Source organism: Nomia melanderi, chromosome 6 (genome assembly GCF_051020985.1).
Source record: "Nomia melanderi isolate GNS246 chromosome 6, iyNomMela1, whole genome shotgun sequence".
In the NCBI taxonomy this organism is placed as follows: Eukaryota; Metazoa; Arthropoda; class Insecta; order Hymenoptera; family Halictidae; genus Nomia; species Nomia melanderi.
In genome coordinates this window covers 975357-991875 of record NC_135004.1, presented here as the reverse complement: position 1 = coordinate 991875, position 16519 = coordinate 975357, and the positions used below count along the sequence as shown (strand labels likewise).

Below are 16519 nucleotides of genomic sequence, written 5' to 3'. Positions count from 1 at the left end.
GCGCCGGAAGGGAACACGACGGGTTCGGGGCCGACTACGCCGAGCGGAACTCCCGCGCTGTTTCCGTTCCGACGCTCGCGCGACTCGCGGATCGGCAATTGCCATCGGTCGACCAAGCGATAGCAATTCCACTGTTTCTTGATACCTTTGCAACTGGAGACATCAATCGGTGTTTTCTGTTTTTCGAATCTGTATGTAAAATGGTGTCTAATAAATTTGACTGAATACCTTTGAATAAATTACAAGATATAAGATGCGGAGTGGCTGGGAACAAGCGTGGTAATAATTTTGAGTGATTATTGATAGAATATATTTAAGGTCTTGAAAACAAATATCTATTCCCGAGAGCGGCGATCGTACAACTGGCCGAAAGTCACCTCGGATTATACTCGAAAACAAACGAAGATCACTTCAGCGACTACGCATATTTCTCTGTTTCAAATAAATAAATTATTATATAGATTCGAAAGTCTACACGCAACGTACCTGTAAAATGCTCGGTTCCGACGGCTGCCAAAAATTCGTTTGCAAATGAAAATTACGATCATCGCCCGGTGTGTAATAAGAGGTAACGATGATTCGCCGCTTCTTCGCCAGATTAGCCAGCTATTCAATGTTCCTGATCCTGCAACCCTCGAGACAACACTCGTTAGCGGAGCACAAATTCGGCGTTACCCCGTGTAATCTATTCGTAGCTTCATAGTCGTTGGATGCAGCGTTGGCTTACCGTTGTATCCTGTGGCTGATTATTATTAATAGGCTGTACGCCTAAAGAGGACCTTTAACCCGTCATGCTCCTGGATGTCTGCCGTCGTGCTCGTCGGAGACGAACCTCCGCAACGATCCGAGCTAACATTGACGAAATTTTCCTTGATATCTCCATGTTCTTTCCATCAATTACAAGCTTGTCCAAGGAAGACTCTTAATTGGTAGACTAACATCAAAACTTGACCGACGGAACAGTGATGCGTTCGCTGGAATAGTAAAACCAATATGTCGAAGCGTATTATATTCACGATGGACGAATATCCATTTCGTCCATGTATTCGTTGCTTTATTCTCCCTCAAAAATCCTGCCATTTCAGTCAATTTCGTTCAATTTGTGGATGGGTTTTTAATTTCAATTTTTAATAGAACGCGCGAGAAATGATCAACCCGGTAACTGTACACGGACGTATCGCGGAGAGTTATCATGGCCCGGTGCCGAATAAAAAACAGCTAGATACGGTCGTGTAACGCGGGAGCCTAGAATAACTGTCATCTCGAGCAACACGTCGTAAAGCACGTTTCACCGAATCTCTGGGCCAACCGTTCCACGAACTCGTGATTCATCGGGTAATTGTTATTCTTAGAGGCGGTGGTTTACGGACATTCCTCTTTTATGTACATACCGTGCTCTGTGTCGATCTGTTTCACGCTCGTATACGTTCGAACGCGGCTGTGGTTGCGCTATCAACGCCGGCCAAGCACAAACAATTCGTTCCCCGTGCGAGTCGAGTTACGACGACGAATAGAGCACTCTCGATAACCGCGACTTGGACTGGTCGGTCACGTTCGCGGAACGAAACTAACGCGTTCACTGTTATCACGAGAAACTAAACTAATGTTCAATGTATCGCTTATTCTCTCATAGTAAAGGTGAATACAGACGATTATTAATTATTTTAGTATCATAATTCTCATTGTGATCTAATTACTTCCGTTATTATTCCTTTGTAAAATTATAGTGTGTAGACTTTATTTCTATTAGTTGATTATTTATGTACGACCGGCGCAAAACCCAGCCGTACATCTGCGAAGGCGAGTTTTGGCCTGTTAATGCATCATAGCGGCAATTAGGCTTGGCCTGCTAATATTTCGCTTGTAGCGTCATAGGTCAGGAATATAGTGGCGCTAATATGTAAGAGTACAAGCTAGTGCCATAAAGGGAAAATCATTTCTCTTGCACTCACCGACGCCGCCGAAGAAAATGCACACGCATTGCTTAGAATTTTAAGAAAGTTTAGTTTCGGTTAAAAAACCGGTGCATAACGCTGAAATTCCGACGACAAAAATACTTTTTCTCTGTATCAAACTATACACTTAATATTCCAGCTTTATTAAATATACATAATTTAATTAATTATTCTCAGGAACACTTTCTTTGAACCCCCAAGTTAACATCCTACTGTAGACGGTTCGCCCTTTTGAGTGTCGATACTTGAGGGCCTGAGAGATAGTCCAGGCCCATTGACTAATTTATGACCAAGGGGACCACCATGACCTGGGTCACGTACGCCCTCGTCTGAAGAGTTTTCCTTTTTAGAAAAGCAACTGAGGAAAAGCAGTTAGTCGCCGTTCCTCGTTAGAGCCATATCGCGTAATAAATATATTTAACCTGACTACGGACTTAGTTTTTATTTTAGTAGCCCTACACTACAAATATATGTTTTATGTTCTAAATAATTTTGTTCCTCGAGATACGTGCGATTTCTCTTCGAGTTTCCAGTAAACAATGACCACCATAAGAAACAAAGCGTCGAGACTCTTCCGACGAGTCCCGAAAACCAGCAGCTCCGTTTGATCTGTTGAAACGTAGCCAGTCGTTTATCGCGAAATTGCGTTCGTCTTTCACGCGTCGAGATTCGAATCGAGGAAAAGAACAGTCCCCGATAACTATAAACCCGGCGTGCTCCCACCACGGCGTTTCATTAAACTAATGGATCCCGATACGCGGGAAGTAGAGGACATCGCGGAGCTTGCTTCGAAACGCGTGCACGATCGATGCGATGGAAAAAAAGCCGCGAGAAGATTAAAATCGTGATGCCCGAGTTGACGCCCCTCTCCCACGACGAAAAGAAAGTAAATTGCAGGTTCGCCGGGAGCGCGGATCCTCTCTGAAAATAAAGGAGACGCTTTCCGCTCAGCCCGATGCCTCCGCAATATCCACTACTCTTAACACTGTAGCGCCGGGCAACGAATAAACCGCGAGAGCCTCGTAACGAGTCGATCCAATCGACCGGGCAACTATTAAATCTATAACAAGAAATTTCAGGATCGAACGCCCAAAAGGATTAGGCTTTGTCGCATCGATAATAGCGGGCCGAGCTTTTTCCGCGCGCGAAATTAAAGTAGAAATTCCCCGTCACTTCGTTGCCCCGAAAATGCTCGGATTACGCGCCGGTCGCCGCGATAAACGCTTAATTGCGGGAATAAAGTAAGCTCTCGAGCGCGACCCCATCATCGAGCAAAATGAAAAGTTAAATCGGATTTAAAAGCCTTTCTCGGGAGCAATCGCGCCGTTTCTAGGCCGAGGTATTTTAATTAACGGGATATTAAAATATTCATCGTCGCCTATCCCAGGGAACACCTCGCAGACGATCCGTGGTATCGCGACCGAGATCGAGCAGGAGAAAGGAAGACGGTTCCGTCGTGTCCGTGACGAAACGCAGACCTCACGGCGAATTTCCATGCTGACGGCGGCATCGCGTGGCAGGATTTCTGCTTCTCTTCGCTTGTTCGCCGTGTAAGTTCATGTCGTTGTGTACATAAACAGCGGCTGCGTTACCCATAACGACGGTTAATTCGGTATGGAGTCTTGGTGCTGCAGTGGATGCGGCCCACGCCGGATGCGTCTTTCGTCGGCTCCCGGTAGCTCGCGATCATCTCCTCGTCCACCCACGAATCCTGTTGCTCGTTATAACGGCAGCCAATGACCGAAGCGGTTGCGACCCGACCGTCTTAGTCCGCTAACCGCGTTCGACAGAGCTGGACTCGCGATTCGCTCGTCTGGATCGTTTCGGTGGCGATCGCGCAGACGAAGGCTGAAGAAACCTGAAGAGACCGGTGAATACTAGCAGGGAAGAGAAGTTGGTCGAGTCGCGCGGCATGGTGCACTACGGGTGCACGAAAACCGATAGCGGTGGAATCGAGTGCTTCGTCGAGTTCAGTGAGACACCGAGATGCTTTGCACCGTTCTTTCTCGTTGTCGCTGCGCTTTCGAGTCAGCGGAGGCGGCGGTGGGTCGTAACGCGAAAACGGGAACGACGAAAACTTTCGTTCTCGCGGCCAGCTGCGCGAGCATCCGAAACAATCGCTTTCCGTTTGATCGTGGACCCGTGAAACGCCTCCGTTCGCGATTAGCCCCGCTCGCGTTTTCGCCAATCTTCCGCCTCGCTGCACCCGCGAAGACGCTTCCGTTGATTTTCAGCTTCCGCCCCGGCAACACGGCTTATCGCGTTCTTCCGAATCAGCCGAAAAGGACCGGCGAAAAAGGGATTCCTTTCGCGCCGGTTGCTTCTTTGTGCGCGGCGTCGCGTGAATTCTCGAATAAAGGAATATTGTTAACCCCTTGCCTGCGATGACGAGTGAGATCAATGTTTTAGCTTAAAAATAAATGTACGCTTCCGTCAGGGAGGTTACTTCTTTCTGTAGGGAGCGAGAAAAGTTAAATAGAATATTGATGTATTTAAGAAGTTACAAAGAGCATATCAGAAAAAAATCTCCAGCATTCATGGAAAGTGACTTAAGACTACTCTCTTAAAATGAATATGTAACGCGGCGTGATTTCGCGACGAAATCGCACGCCTTCGAGAAACATCGTCAATGGTCGTCGAACAATCGACGACTGCTTCTGACTGATCCACCGTATTTGCATTTTTGTAGACGATTAATAATGAAATAAATCTAATAAGACAGAATCTAATAATAGATCTAACAGAAATAATCTAATAATAGAGACAATCGTAGGGCAAGGGGTTAATTGCTCGGCGAGTCACAGCTGTCCAAGCTGTCGACTTTTGGAAAGCAATTTCGTTCTTTCCGTTCGCTATCTTTCTTTTGAACGTTCTTCCTTTCTCTTACCGCTTTGCTTCTCTTTTCGATCGTGACGTTCGCTCATCGCCAACGACAGAAGAATCGGCAGCCCGTAGCTCCCAGATGCCGGAGGAAAATACGGTGGGTGCGACGACGAGATTCGTCGAAATTATGGCGATCATAGGATCGTTTCTCCTGGTCCTGGTTACGTTTCCGTTCTCGTTGTGCTTCACCTTCAAAGTCGTGCAGGAGTACGAAAGAGCCGTTGTCTTTCGAATGGGGCGTTTGAAAGGAGATGCTAGTGGCCCAGGTAGCGAACTTCATTTTCAATGTTCCTTGCTCATCTAACCGATACGTTTCCATTGCTTCATACCACATTACCGATTAGCACTAAAACTACTCAGCAATCAAGTTATGTGTTTCTGTTCGCCTAATATATAGTGGCGTTCAAAGATTCTCGGTCAAACATTTTTTTATTAATTGAGTCCATGCCACACAAGTCTAGACGCTAAAACACTTAGGCAAAATACCAAAACGTGTCATTTCAACAGCGAAAATAATCTTCCCCGATAAACAGTTAACTTCCGAAACATAAAATCGCTGCATTTCCATTGATAGGTACATTCTTTGTGATGCCTTGCGTCGACAACTGCGTGCGCGTCGACCTAAGAACCGTATCTTTCGACGTGCCACCACAGGAAGTCCTCACCAAGGATTCCGTGACTGTGACCGTCGACGCGGTCGTCTACCACCGCATAAAGGAGCCGCTGAACGCCGTTGTTAAAATTGCCAATTATAGGTACCCGCCTCTATTATCTTTACGTTTGCATTTTCGCAGTTTCATTTTCGAGTTTCGGTTATTGATTTTCGATTTTCAATTTCCGTTCAAAACTTTCGGTCGAACAACCTTCCCGTTGCTTCGCTGCGTCGACCGAATCGTTATGTGTATTCTCGTTTAAAAATTAGTTTGCGGACGCGGACGCTTCACTCGACGTTCCGAAACTTATAAACTGTGCAATGGAAGCGGCGTTCTATATGCCGGAGATTCGGAAACGCATTCACAAAATTAGAAGCGATCGGTATACCGTGAACAAGCGGGACTCTATCGATCCCCGGAATACCGTGAATTAATTGATCTTCGTTACTTCACACGTAGCCGAGCTAATTAACGTGGTCGCGATTTTCTGAAATTTTAATTAGCATCTCGGGGACCGTATAGTTGCCGAGAGGGACGATCTTGTTCCGTCTCGAGAGCGAATCAAGGATGGAGGAGAAAAATGCGAAGGACGGCTTCTCGAGGGGTTACGAGGGCGTGATGAAATTACTTGAATAATTTGTGCCCGTGCCGAGCGAAAGGCGCTAGCGACTCGATTAGTTCCCGTACAAGCTGTGCAACCTTATCTGCTCGAACGGTTCGCTTTCCTCGATGTTCCCTGCCGTTCAAATACGAAAATCAACCGCGCGATGCACGTGTAAAATTTCGTTCTCGGAAGAATCCATTGAAAATGAGAAATTTCAGTTACACTTTGAACCGACGTTTACACTTTGTTTTCTTAGAGCCAAGTGAAAAGCGGTTCGAAGAAGTATTATAAAGAAATATTATAAAACCTATAACTCGAGAGATCTTTTCTCTGTGAAAGAGTAATTCCAGAAAGGAAGTTCTCTGATATTTAGACACTCGGATATATAATCAACCGTACCGACAAACATTTTCTACTATCGTCGAATGAAATCAAATCAATCAGGTCCGAAATCCAATTCAGTCCGACGCAATCCAATTTAATTCAATTAAATAATGAATTTCATTCGATTCCATACCGAAGAAACGAGTCGGCGGAAATCAGCGACCGCGTATTCGAACGCCGATGATCGATCGTTGCTTTTCAGTCATTCCACTCGACAATTGGCTGCCAGCACGCTGAGAACGGTCCTCGGGACGAGAAGTTTGGCCGAGATCCTGTCCGAACGCGAGACCATCTCTCACACCATGCAGACATCTCTGGACGAAGCCACGGAACCTTGGGGTGTCAAGGTTGAACGCGTGGAGATGTGAGTATGCGCGGCGAACTTGCCGGAAGCCGTGTTTCTCGCGTCCCCAGCTTCTTCGGATTCCCAGGGTATCCGTGAACGGAACAGATGCGAGTGAAACGCATCGTATCGCGATTCGTTCGCAAACACCTGTTGAGATTTGGCAAATATATCGGCGACTCGGAGCACACGACATTGAGAATGCGGTAACGGATCGTCGAGCGGCGCGCATTCAAAGTTTATGGAATCAAAATATTTGAAAGATATCGTTGAGACAAGGATCGAATTGCGAAGATTCCAGATAGTCGACCTGAAGTTCGACCACGGCTTAAACGGTGCTTCGAATCCTTTCGATTTAGCTTTAACACTAGACTTTCCAACACTTCATGTTTATTTATTCGTACCGTAACTAGATAGAATGACCGGTTCTTTAATACTGGATTTATGAAACCCGCCAATTTGACGAATATTAAATTTTTTAAACATTATATATTAACAATTTAACATTAAAACTACGGAGCAGTTAAATAGACTTTTTGAAATTTCTTTATAGGAACTCGAAGAGTGCATGTATTGAAACTTTAATTTATTTACAATTCAGTGTGGATATTGGTAAATCAATTATTTAATAATTTCTCGGAAAAACATCTGCTATCTGTTTAATAATTTCAAAGGGGAGAAATCAGGAATGGGTCATTTTGACCCACCTGGTAGTTTTAGTGTTACATCAATTTTTACGAATGCCGTTATGCGAATAAGCTTTATAATGTTCTGTCCTTGAAACACTAATTTCTGCAATGTCTATAAAATAACATGTAACCCTCCAGGAAGATTAATTTAAATCTAGTGTTAATTTTTATTTTATTCGCCTTTTTCAAAATTCCAAAATCTAAATTATGATTAATAGGTTTCAGATCTTGGTAATGTTAGGTCTTCTAGGAATGATAGAATAAAGTGTAGAATAAGTGTATTCTTTGTGGTATCAATGTTCCTGATACCTACGTGTACCATTCGGAGCGAAAGGGCTAATGTTAAATGCGCCCGAACGCCGAGTATAAGTGAGAATTTAGGGATCGTGGTAAATAAACTCGAGAGGAAGAGCTGCGCGATGCGCGTATTCCGATTGTCAGCAGTTGATTTCACGGGAAGAAAAATAGCCGACCTATCGATCATCGCTGGACGAACGAATGCTCGACGTATACGTCGCGATTATTATCAGTTCTTTCGCGAGGAAAACGACTTATCTCCTCAGCGCCGTCGGAATACACCGAAAGTGTATTGCGCCCCATCGACTACGCTCCGAAAGGATCTTCCGCGAAATATATGTACTATTGAGAAGCATCCTCCTGAATACGTCGAAATCGTTCGAGCTCCGTTATTGCGCGCGATATTGCAAAAATTTTCGAGGTTCCCTGATATTCTCCGCCAGGCGAATCTCTTCTTAACAGTCTCGATGTTCTCGCGCCGTAACGCAGCGGAAAATAAAACCGTCAATTCGAATATTGTATTCTCGATTCTACGTTAACTTCTATTTAACGTTCCACTGAGAAATATGTCCCGTATCACAGCGCGCCGATCGAGTACCGACAACATCCCCGATAGATCTCGACGCGATAATTCGACGGTGCTCGAGGTTGTGCATGCGAATAGCTGCATCTATACGTTTTGAACACCGTCGAAAAATTCAAGTGGACAACGTTTCGCGTGCTATGGAAGTAGCTGGATCGATCGATCGATCGGGATACATTTAGTTTCCTTTTTCTCTTCCGAACGGAAGAACGCCAGAAAAAGAAGGGATTCGCGCAGCTTCGATTAACGCGCTGAATGCCATGGGTGTCACCGGTAATCGCTTATCAAATCGGATTACTGTAATTCACTGGGCTAATCATTATTTGAAAACTTTTGTATACTTCAATCCAAAGTGATAGCATTCGACAAGATATGCGAGCAGTAATGAGAACGCAACTCCATTGAATAATTTAACCTCTTCAATGATACTGACACATACGTGTACATTTGATTTTAGTTTAACATTAATGTCCATCGAAAGGACATTCGTTATTTTCGAATGTTTCTCATAACCATCTCCGCCCGTCTTCGTATCGTCCGATTCGTGAGAATTTGAACAAAATAACTACAGGAAAACGGAAACTAAGACCATCTTTGTCGGTTCTCGAGAAGAATTCGGCCCTGAAGAGGTTAACACTAAAACTACCGAGCAATTAGAGTGACTTATTTCCAATTTTTATAAAAGTTAAAATACATTTCTTGAGATTCGAAATGTGTCCTAGTTTTGTGTCTGCGCAAATACTCGAATTTAATTGGATATCTTTCGCAAAAACGCATTCATAATTAAAATACTGGTAAAATAAACATTCTGAAATGGGTAAATTTAACCCGTCCGATAGGTTTAGTGTTAATACAATACACTTCGCATTCCGTGTATTTTGCTCCGGTAAATCGTCCGGCAATTCAACGTGTTAAAGATACAAAGGGAAATAAGTAGCACGAGGATGGCGACGATGACGACAACTACTCGAGGGAACGGGCGGGTGCCTATAGCTGACGGGTACGTGGACGCGCATAAACGCGGACACTCGAGAGTAGCTTCGGCCCCTCGTCGGGCCATCGAAAAAAGCTATCGAAGAGCCCTCTGGTCTCGACTTCGATCTCCAGCCACCACCGTCGCGTGCTTTCAAAGTCGAAGAAAACTCGAGTGCTTTTGAAAATGGCGGTATGAGAGAGGGAGGACGGGCGATGCGCGCGTACTAGAGGAACCAGACGCGCGTTGTCGCGTCGAGAGTTCTCCGGTGCCCGGCACCCAACATCCGGCACTCATCGTTATATCGGATGTCTATCGCGGTATCCGATACGCGTAAAGGGATGTTCGGAGGACGCGTACCTGTGCCAAACTCGGCGTTATCGCGAACAATGCCCTGGTAACATGCATGTGTTAAGGGTACTCATGAGTAATCAAATATTTTCAATAAGAAACTAAATATGATCGTTTAATTATATTTTTATTTATCTGATTAATTACATGTTCATCATTATCTATAATCTTTCGCCATCTTCTTGGTAAATTTTCTATTCTTGTCTTTGAAAAATCTGCTGTTGTGTTAGGTCACTTTGACGGGTACTGAATATTTTAAACATTATTTAGTAACAGTTTAAGCCTACTTTGATTCGTGCAATTATGCGAATACGTATTGCATTACTCTGATTTTGAAGCTGCAATTTTCGCAATGTATATAGACGAACGCGTAATTTTCTAGCAACAATAGAATCAAGTGTAGAGTAAACGTCCGTGAGTATAGTGTTCAAAAATATGTTTGGATGTAAGTCTTGGCTTCATTGTAGTTTTGAAAATTTGTATTGTAAAGGCAATGCACCATAAATCTGAATAAGTGATAATCTGGTGGCGTTATATCAGGTTAATATAAACATGCAATGCCGTGTGTGTTCTTCAGTAGATTAATATTCAGCCATTTTGTTTCAGTATAATTTTTCTTTATTATCCGGTTGCAAACTATAAATTCACATTCAAACTTTACAAAATATCATGAGAAACCCGTCCTGACTAATAAATATATTTAAGTCGTCTTAAATCAACTCAGCTATCTAAAAAAGGCTGACGACTATTGAGTAGCCCTAAATATCTGTCGTATCGAATATTCATTTCTAACATTCTTCGCTCGTCGTGCTAAGATTCGTTTGATTTTAATTCTTTCAATTAACCCTTAACGCAAGACCTTACAATTTATCGAAACTCTCTTTGTATCATCGACTTTTAACACGTCGACTGTCACGAGAATCTTGAGAGTTTTATATGTTGCTTATTCTTCCGTAGCAAACTAAATAGAAACAATTATTAATCATTTGACATCACAATTGTTACTTAACATTATTATCTAATTATTTATGCTATTACACATTTTCATACGGCGTCAATCATCTTACATATTGTGATTGTTCTCGAGCAATTTGTCGGTTATCGGTGACCACCGTGGCAGTTAACGTACTAAAGAATTTGGGATGTCTTCATATATCTCCTAATAATGTTCCGATATCCGATAGTCGACAAATTCTACCGATGGTAATGCCACTTTATTTCTACACATGCATTCCGTAAATATCAGTTGGAAACTACACAATAGGTATCGGCACGAGCAAATACTTCGTTGAATCGGTCCCACGTGAAACTTCTTCCTGAATGCGCGAAAAAGAAAACGCACACCTGAATTTCAATAAGTTTATAAGCCTGAACACCGTTCTTTGTGAATTCGGCGCGGCCCGTGATTACGCCGGCACGGTGAGCGTCGAAGGCTTGAGCAGCGCCGACGTCTACCGAATAAAAGAACGTAAAGAACTCGCCAAGTGTATTTTTATTCCGGTCGAGTGCAACCGGCTCGGGAAGCCCGCGTTTTTTCACCGCGACTCGAAGCCACCCCTAAATACGCATGACACGGCGCAGAGTAAACGAGGGCGTGAAACGCGAAACTCTTGAGCGTCAGGTATTCCTAGAAATTGAGGCAATAATCGAGAAATTTTTTTAACCGTCGCGTTAGCGACTTTTCTCGAAAATACGAAGAACGTGGCTGCAATTCGATTTTCCAAGAGCAAAACGCACGGGATTATTTAAACATTTACGAATGTTCAATGATAGTGCAACACGCGGTAGGAAAAGATAGCGATTATAATAATTGAACTGCAGAGTTTTTATACGTTTATGCAAAATGTAAAAGTGCAAAACTGCGTAAAATGCACGAAGATATTGCGTAAAGATCTAATAAGAAGGAAAATATTACAAACACGGATGTTTTGGTGATCCAAACGCGCGTTTCAAATTTAGAAAAGACGTTCGACTTCCGGTGCAGCTGCAACGGGCCATGGCTACGGAGGCGGAAGCCGCGAGGGAGGCCAGGGCGAAGGTGATAGCAGCCGAGGGCGAGATGCTGGCGTCTCGAGCTCTGAAAGAAGCCAGCGACGTAATCTCTACGAGTCCGGCAGCCCTTCAGGTAAATACTTCTGCGTCTTGAACCGTCGCGTCGCGAAACAACAAACTTATTCCATCGGCGTGTTTACTTCGTTTTCAAGTTATCCGATTCGGAGCAGTTTCGGGAACGATTCGTCGATCTCCGAGATTACACATGTGCATCAAGAGTCGTCGTTACAATCGAGCAAAAACTGATCTAATTCTCCCAAAAGCACAGGACACACTGTTTCCGTTGTATAATACGTTTGAATTTGCAGCTACGCTACCTGCAAACATTGAGCAGCATATCGGCGGAGAAGAATTCGACCATCATCTTCCCGGTTCCAGTGGAATTTCTAGCGTCCTTCTTCAATGGCGGCAACCGAATCGGCTCGAACGCTGATCGAGAGATCGTCCGGACATCCTCGGAACGGCTCACCCCGAAACCGCTCGAACTTCGATCCGACGGCTGTTCGCCGTGCGTCGGCAACTATCGAACGGAGGGGTAGAATCGAGGGCGCGTGGGACCACTGCAAACCAGATGATCGAGAAACAGTTAAGAACGGAACTTCTCTAACACGAATCCAATCTTCCGACGGACAACCATGATTCTCGTCCGGAACGGATGCTGCGGTCCGTTTCGCTCGACGTTCTCATCGCCGGTTTAACGTAAGGGACGCTCCAAATCGTTTGGAAAAAGGGAAAGAGAGGAATACGAGAAACAGGAACAGAGAAATATTCCTTTCAGCCAGGCTACAGACTGAAGAACCCTATTTCACTTAGACGGAAATACGCGTATACACGTGTAACTGATCAATCCGAATTTGAACACGCTGAACGGTGTGGGGGCCACCAGTGATCTCCACCCAAATTCAATTATTGTAATTCTCTCAATTAAATGATGATTATTTGAAAATAGTATAGTGTTCGCCCAATCCGGGCGGCCAAAAGTCCATTTAAAAAATTTACAGCTATTTACAATTTATTGAAAAAAGAGGAAAACCCTAGGTACATTTTATATCTACCTTTACTTTGAAGAATAACCATTAACATGTTGACTGCAACGAAAAACATCAGCATTTTACGTACCAGTTACACCTTCGTAACAAATATAAATAGGAATAATTATTAATTATTTACTACCACAATTCTTGCGTTACAATATTATCTACTTATTTACGTCATTGAATATTTTTATTCGATGTCAGTTGTTTTATGAAATATAATTGTTCTCAAGTCATTTCGAAGCTCCGATCACTAGTGACCACCGTGACAATCAACGTGTTAATAACAAAAGAACAATCTTTAATTTGAATGGAAAAGCCTTGAGTCATATTTGTGCTTGTCAAATCCATGAGTCTGACGCGTTGTTGTACAGCAAAGTGTTAATACACGGTTCACGAGCAACGCGTACGCGTGTAATAACTACGCGAATCCCTGATTTGTCAATGCCCGTTTCACACGTGCTTTAGTTCGCGAATAGTTGCTGAATCCCGACGAATTAGTCGCGAAGGATCCCGCACGATTAATCGACAAACGGACACGCTCGAATAAAAACACACGGGATCCGTGGGCTTACACACGAGTCACGTCGCGCAAATGAACGGCTCGTAAATTGTAAACTGTAACTCGCGCTGCGAGCGTGGGTAACGCGGGAGATCAAGCGGTCATCGGACAATCCGCCTAGGTTCCTGCTAGGATGTTCGAGCGATATGGCGAGGTGCGTAAATAAGTAGCCTCGCAGGAATTGAAACGCGCGTGCATCGGTGCCGCTCGCGTTTTCACGTCACGTTCCAGGCGTTACAACGTGCCGTGAAAATGTGCCCCGCCGCTGCGTCGCGGGCCCTACCTACGGAAACTTTAAGTCCGGGAAAAGTGAAACGTACGTGCCGCGCCGCGGCGCGTTTATGAAACTCCATAAAACGGGAATTTCATACGCAACGGCACATTGAAATTTACGTTACGAAATGATAACGGACAACATACCCGCGTTTCTTTAATTTTCGATAACGGACCCCGGCCGAGCGGAACGCGAGCGAATTAAACTCGATTCACATCAGCGGCCAACGGTACGCTCGGATCAAGTCGATTCAGAGTCGGTCGTGATCGTTGGCAATGTAAATAACATGCGATACAAGGAATGTAAATTCCACCGGGTTTGAACTGACTGGCGAGTGTGATGTTGACGAACAATTAACAGATAGCAATTAAACGATAGTGCTTCGTCGTTAAAATGAAGATATGAATAGAAATCGGAAACAAATGAAGGTACAGAGTAAAAAATTAGGCTTCCTTGCGACGACCGTGCAATTTACATGAAACTATCGTCTTTTTATCGGAATGTAATCTCCACCTCATATAAGATTTTGATTACGTTATATTTTAAAAACAGAAAACCTTGAGCGGATGAGCAGAAATGATGTACTCGTATTTACGGAATTCGATTGTTCTTAATGGTCGACTAGTCGCGATCTGATCGCATCCTGCGCCGCCAGTGTGCATCGAGCCTTATCCGAGGAAACGGCGAGCCACGCGGTAAATTTCATTTACGTTCGAGCAACCGCGTTAGATTTTTTTGTTCTTCGGTCACGATGAATACGACGGAATTCCTTCGCCGACAGCGCGTCGAGGAGCGACACTCGCCGCTAACGGAAAATGAAACAGCGCAGCGCGAACGAGTAGCTAACGCCAAGTATAAATTTCAATTTTATTGTACCACTCCGGGGGGCGCGCTTCCTTCCGTTTTTAGTGGAACGAAATATCCCGCGTGTAATGCGCGCAAAATGTTTTATAAACGGCGGAGGAGCTTTAACGCGGGTTATTATTTACCTGGGAAATCCTTCGGTGAATTGTTGCGCTTGTTAACGGTGACCGCGACACACGCCCGGAACGACGTAATATTAACCCCCCGCCTTATAACGTCGATCCGGCCTTGTTTCAAATTGCGGTTCCGCTGTTATGAATATTTAAACTGTGCGGTAAGTGTGCGCGCACGACGAACGCGGCATTCGTTTTTCCGCTGAGAGCAATTCTCGCGCTGGTAGTTGTCAAAGAAATCGCAGGCCGACTGATTAAATAGTAAAAAGATTTCGATCACTTCTCGAGCAGGAAAACTCGAATTGAACGGTGTTGCGTCGGCCGCCACGTTTAAGCTCTAGTGGCTCGATGTTCGGTGTTTGAGATGGACCAACATTATAGATCGTAATTAATAAACGCGATGGTCTGTGGCACGCTAAAACCTGCAACGCAAATGTTTGTTCGGTGGATTGAACTCGTACGCTCCGCGTGACGCCACTGCGTGCGACGCAGTCACGAAGGCACGATGATCGGAGTGATTGGAGCTTTCGAGGAAAATGAACGGAGTGGAAAATTATCGAGGAAACGCTTCCATCGTTTTTCTTTCTCCAGCTGCTGAACGTCCAAACGAAGAAACTTGTCGCTTGTTCTCGAGAGAACGAGGCGACGCTTACAAGCCTGCACGCGAAACATTTTCCGGTTTGCTAGCGTGGGTATGGCACGACGTCCGGGACTCTCGACTAATTAATGTCGACGAACAGCAGTGTCCCATTGAAAGTAGGACCGGTATTGTCAAGTTACCGGTAGCAAGGGGTGCTTTTATTCCCTGATCCGGATGAACGCCGAAATGGCTGCTCGCGAGACACGAGCGTTTGCGATTTATCAGAGGAAGAGGGTGACAGAAGGAGGAACAGAGAGCGAGCGCGAGAACGAATTATCCCGCGAGATGCAGGATGCGTTTACGAGCGAAGATCCTTTCAACCGGCCCGCGTACCAGGAATACCGTTCTTCGTCGGAATAACTGGTGCGCGGTTAACGCAAGAAATTACGAGGGGCTCCAATTATGACCGTCGCCAGCAGGAAGCACCGTTGCCCCGTACACACTGAAATTACCGTGGCGAACCCGGCACCGCGTCGAAAGAGATATGGCAAGCGAGTAAAATTCACGGACTCCGTACAATCGACTAGAATCCGTGAACACGAATTCGCTCGTCCCGCGACGATTTACGTGGAAACCTGTAAAGTACCTTGAACGATTTGACAAGAGAATCAAACATCTGCACTCGAGGGATGACCTTAAATCATTACGTGATATAAATTACAAAGTCTTATACATATGTATAATATCGAGCTGCGTTTAATGCATCGGTATGCGAAATATTCGAATAAAATATTACGTACGTTTCCTCGTGAGTTAGTATCAAAGAATGTCGTCTGTGCCTCATCGGAAGTCGTCGAATACTTCTAGCGAAAAGCTGGAAATTGCAAACAAAGAGCCGCGCTGAACAAGATTCCCTCGCGCCTCTTCCGCTTGACTTTCTCTGCAATAACCGACGAGCACTTAACGCCGTTTAATATCCAAAATGGCGATTTATCGAACGCACGGGCAAAAAAAGTTTGCTCCCGTTTATCTAGCCACGCAATTCGCCATTCACGATTCGCCCTTTCAGCATCCTGTAATTTCTTGGATGATAATTAGCAACCGCTTGCACCTCGGCCAGCGCGATGTCGACTCGTTGGTTTACGGTTACAATTAAAAATTTTTTAATTTCGCGGAGACCTAGTTCTTCTCCCTCCTCGGTTGCGACCATGGGAAACTCCGAGGAACGCGCAGCCTCCTTCCGTTGTAATAGGCTGTCCGCCATGCCTCAGCGTGCCGCGTCTCGACAACTTTTCGCGCCGGCTCGTTCTTCGGCCATGCTTATT

The 16519-nt window shown here is 44.7% G+C and overlaps 1 protein-coding gene across 1 annotated transcript; it reads left to right on the top strand.

Moving 5' to 3' along the window:
• Nucleotides 1-3737: 3737 nt before the first annotated feature.
• LOC116432345 (band 7 protein AGAP004871-like) lies at nucleotides 3738-12306 on the top strand. Its single transcript, XM_031989046.2, has 6 exons — nucleotides 3738-3928; nucleotides 4892-5104; nucleotides 5413-5593; nucleotides 6682-6843; nucleotides 11675-11840; nucleotides 12076-12306. The coding sequence occupies exons 1-6, from the start codon at nucleotides 3868-3870 to the stop codon at nucleotides 12304-12306; spliced, it is 1014 nt and encodes a 337-aa protein (XP_031844906.1). The 5' UTR covers nucleotides 3738-3867.
• Nucleotides 12307-16519: the final 4213 nt, after the last annotated feature.

Excerpts from the sequence above, each read along its gene's own strand:
- LOC116432345 (XM_031989046.2), top strand. The coding sequence starts at position 3,868 with ATGGTGCACTACGGGTGCACGAAAACCGATAGCGGTGGAATCGAGTGC. Across the intron at positions 6,844-11,674 it reads AAGGTTGAACGCGTGGAGAT|AAAAGACGTTCGACTTCCGG; the intron begins GTGAGTATGCGC and ends TTTCAAATTTAG. Across the intron at positions 11,841-12,075 it reads CGAGTCCGGCAGCCCTTCAG|CTACGCTACCTGCAAACATT; the intron begins GTAAATACTTCT and ends TTGAATTTGCAG.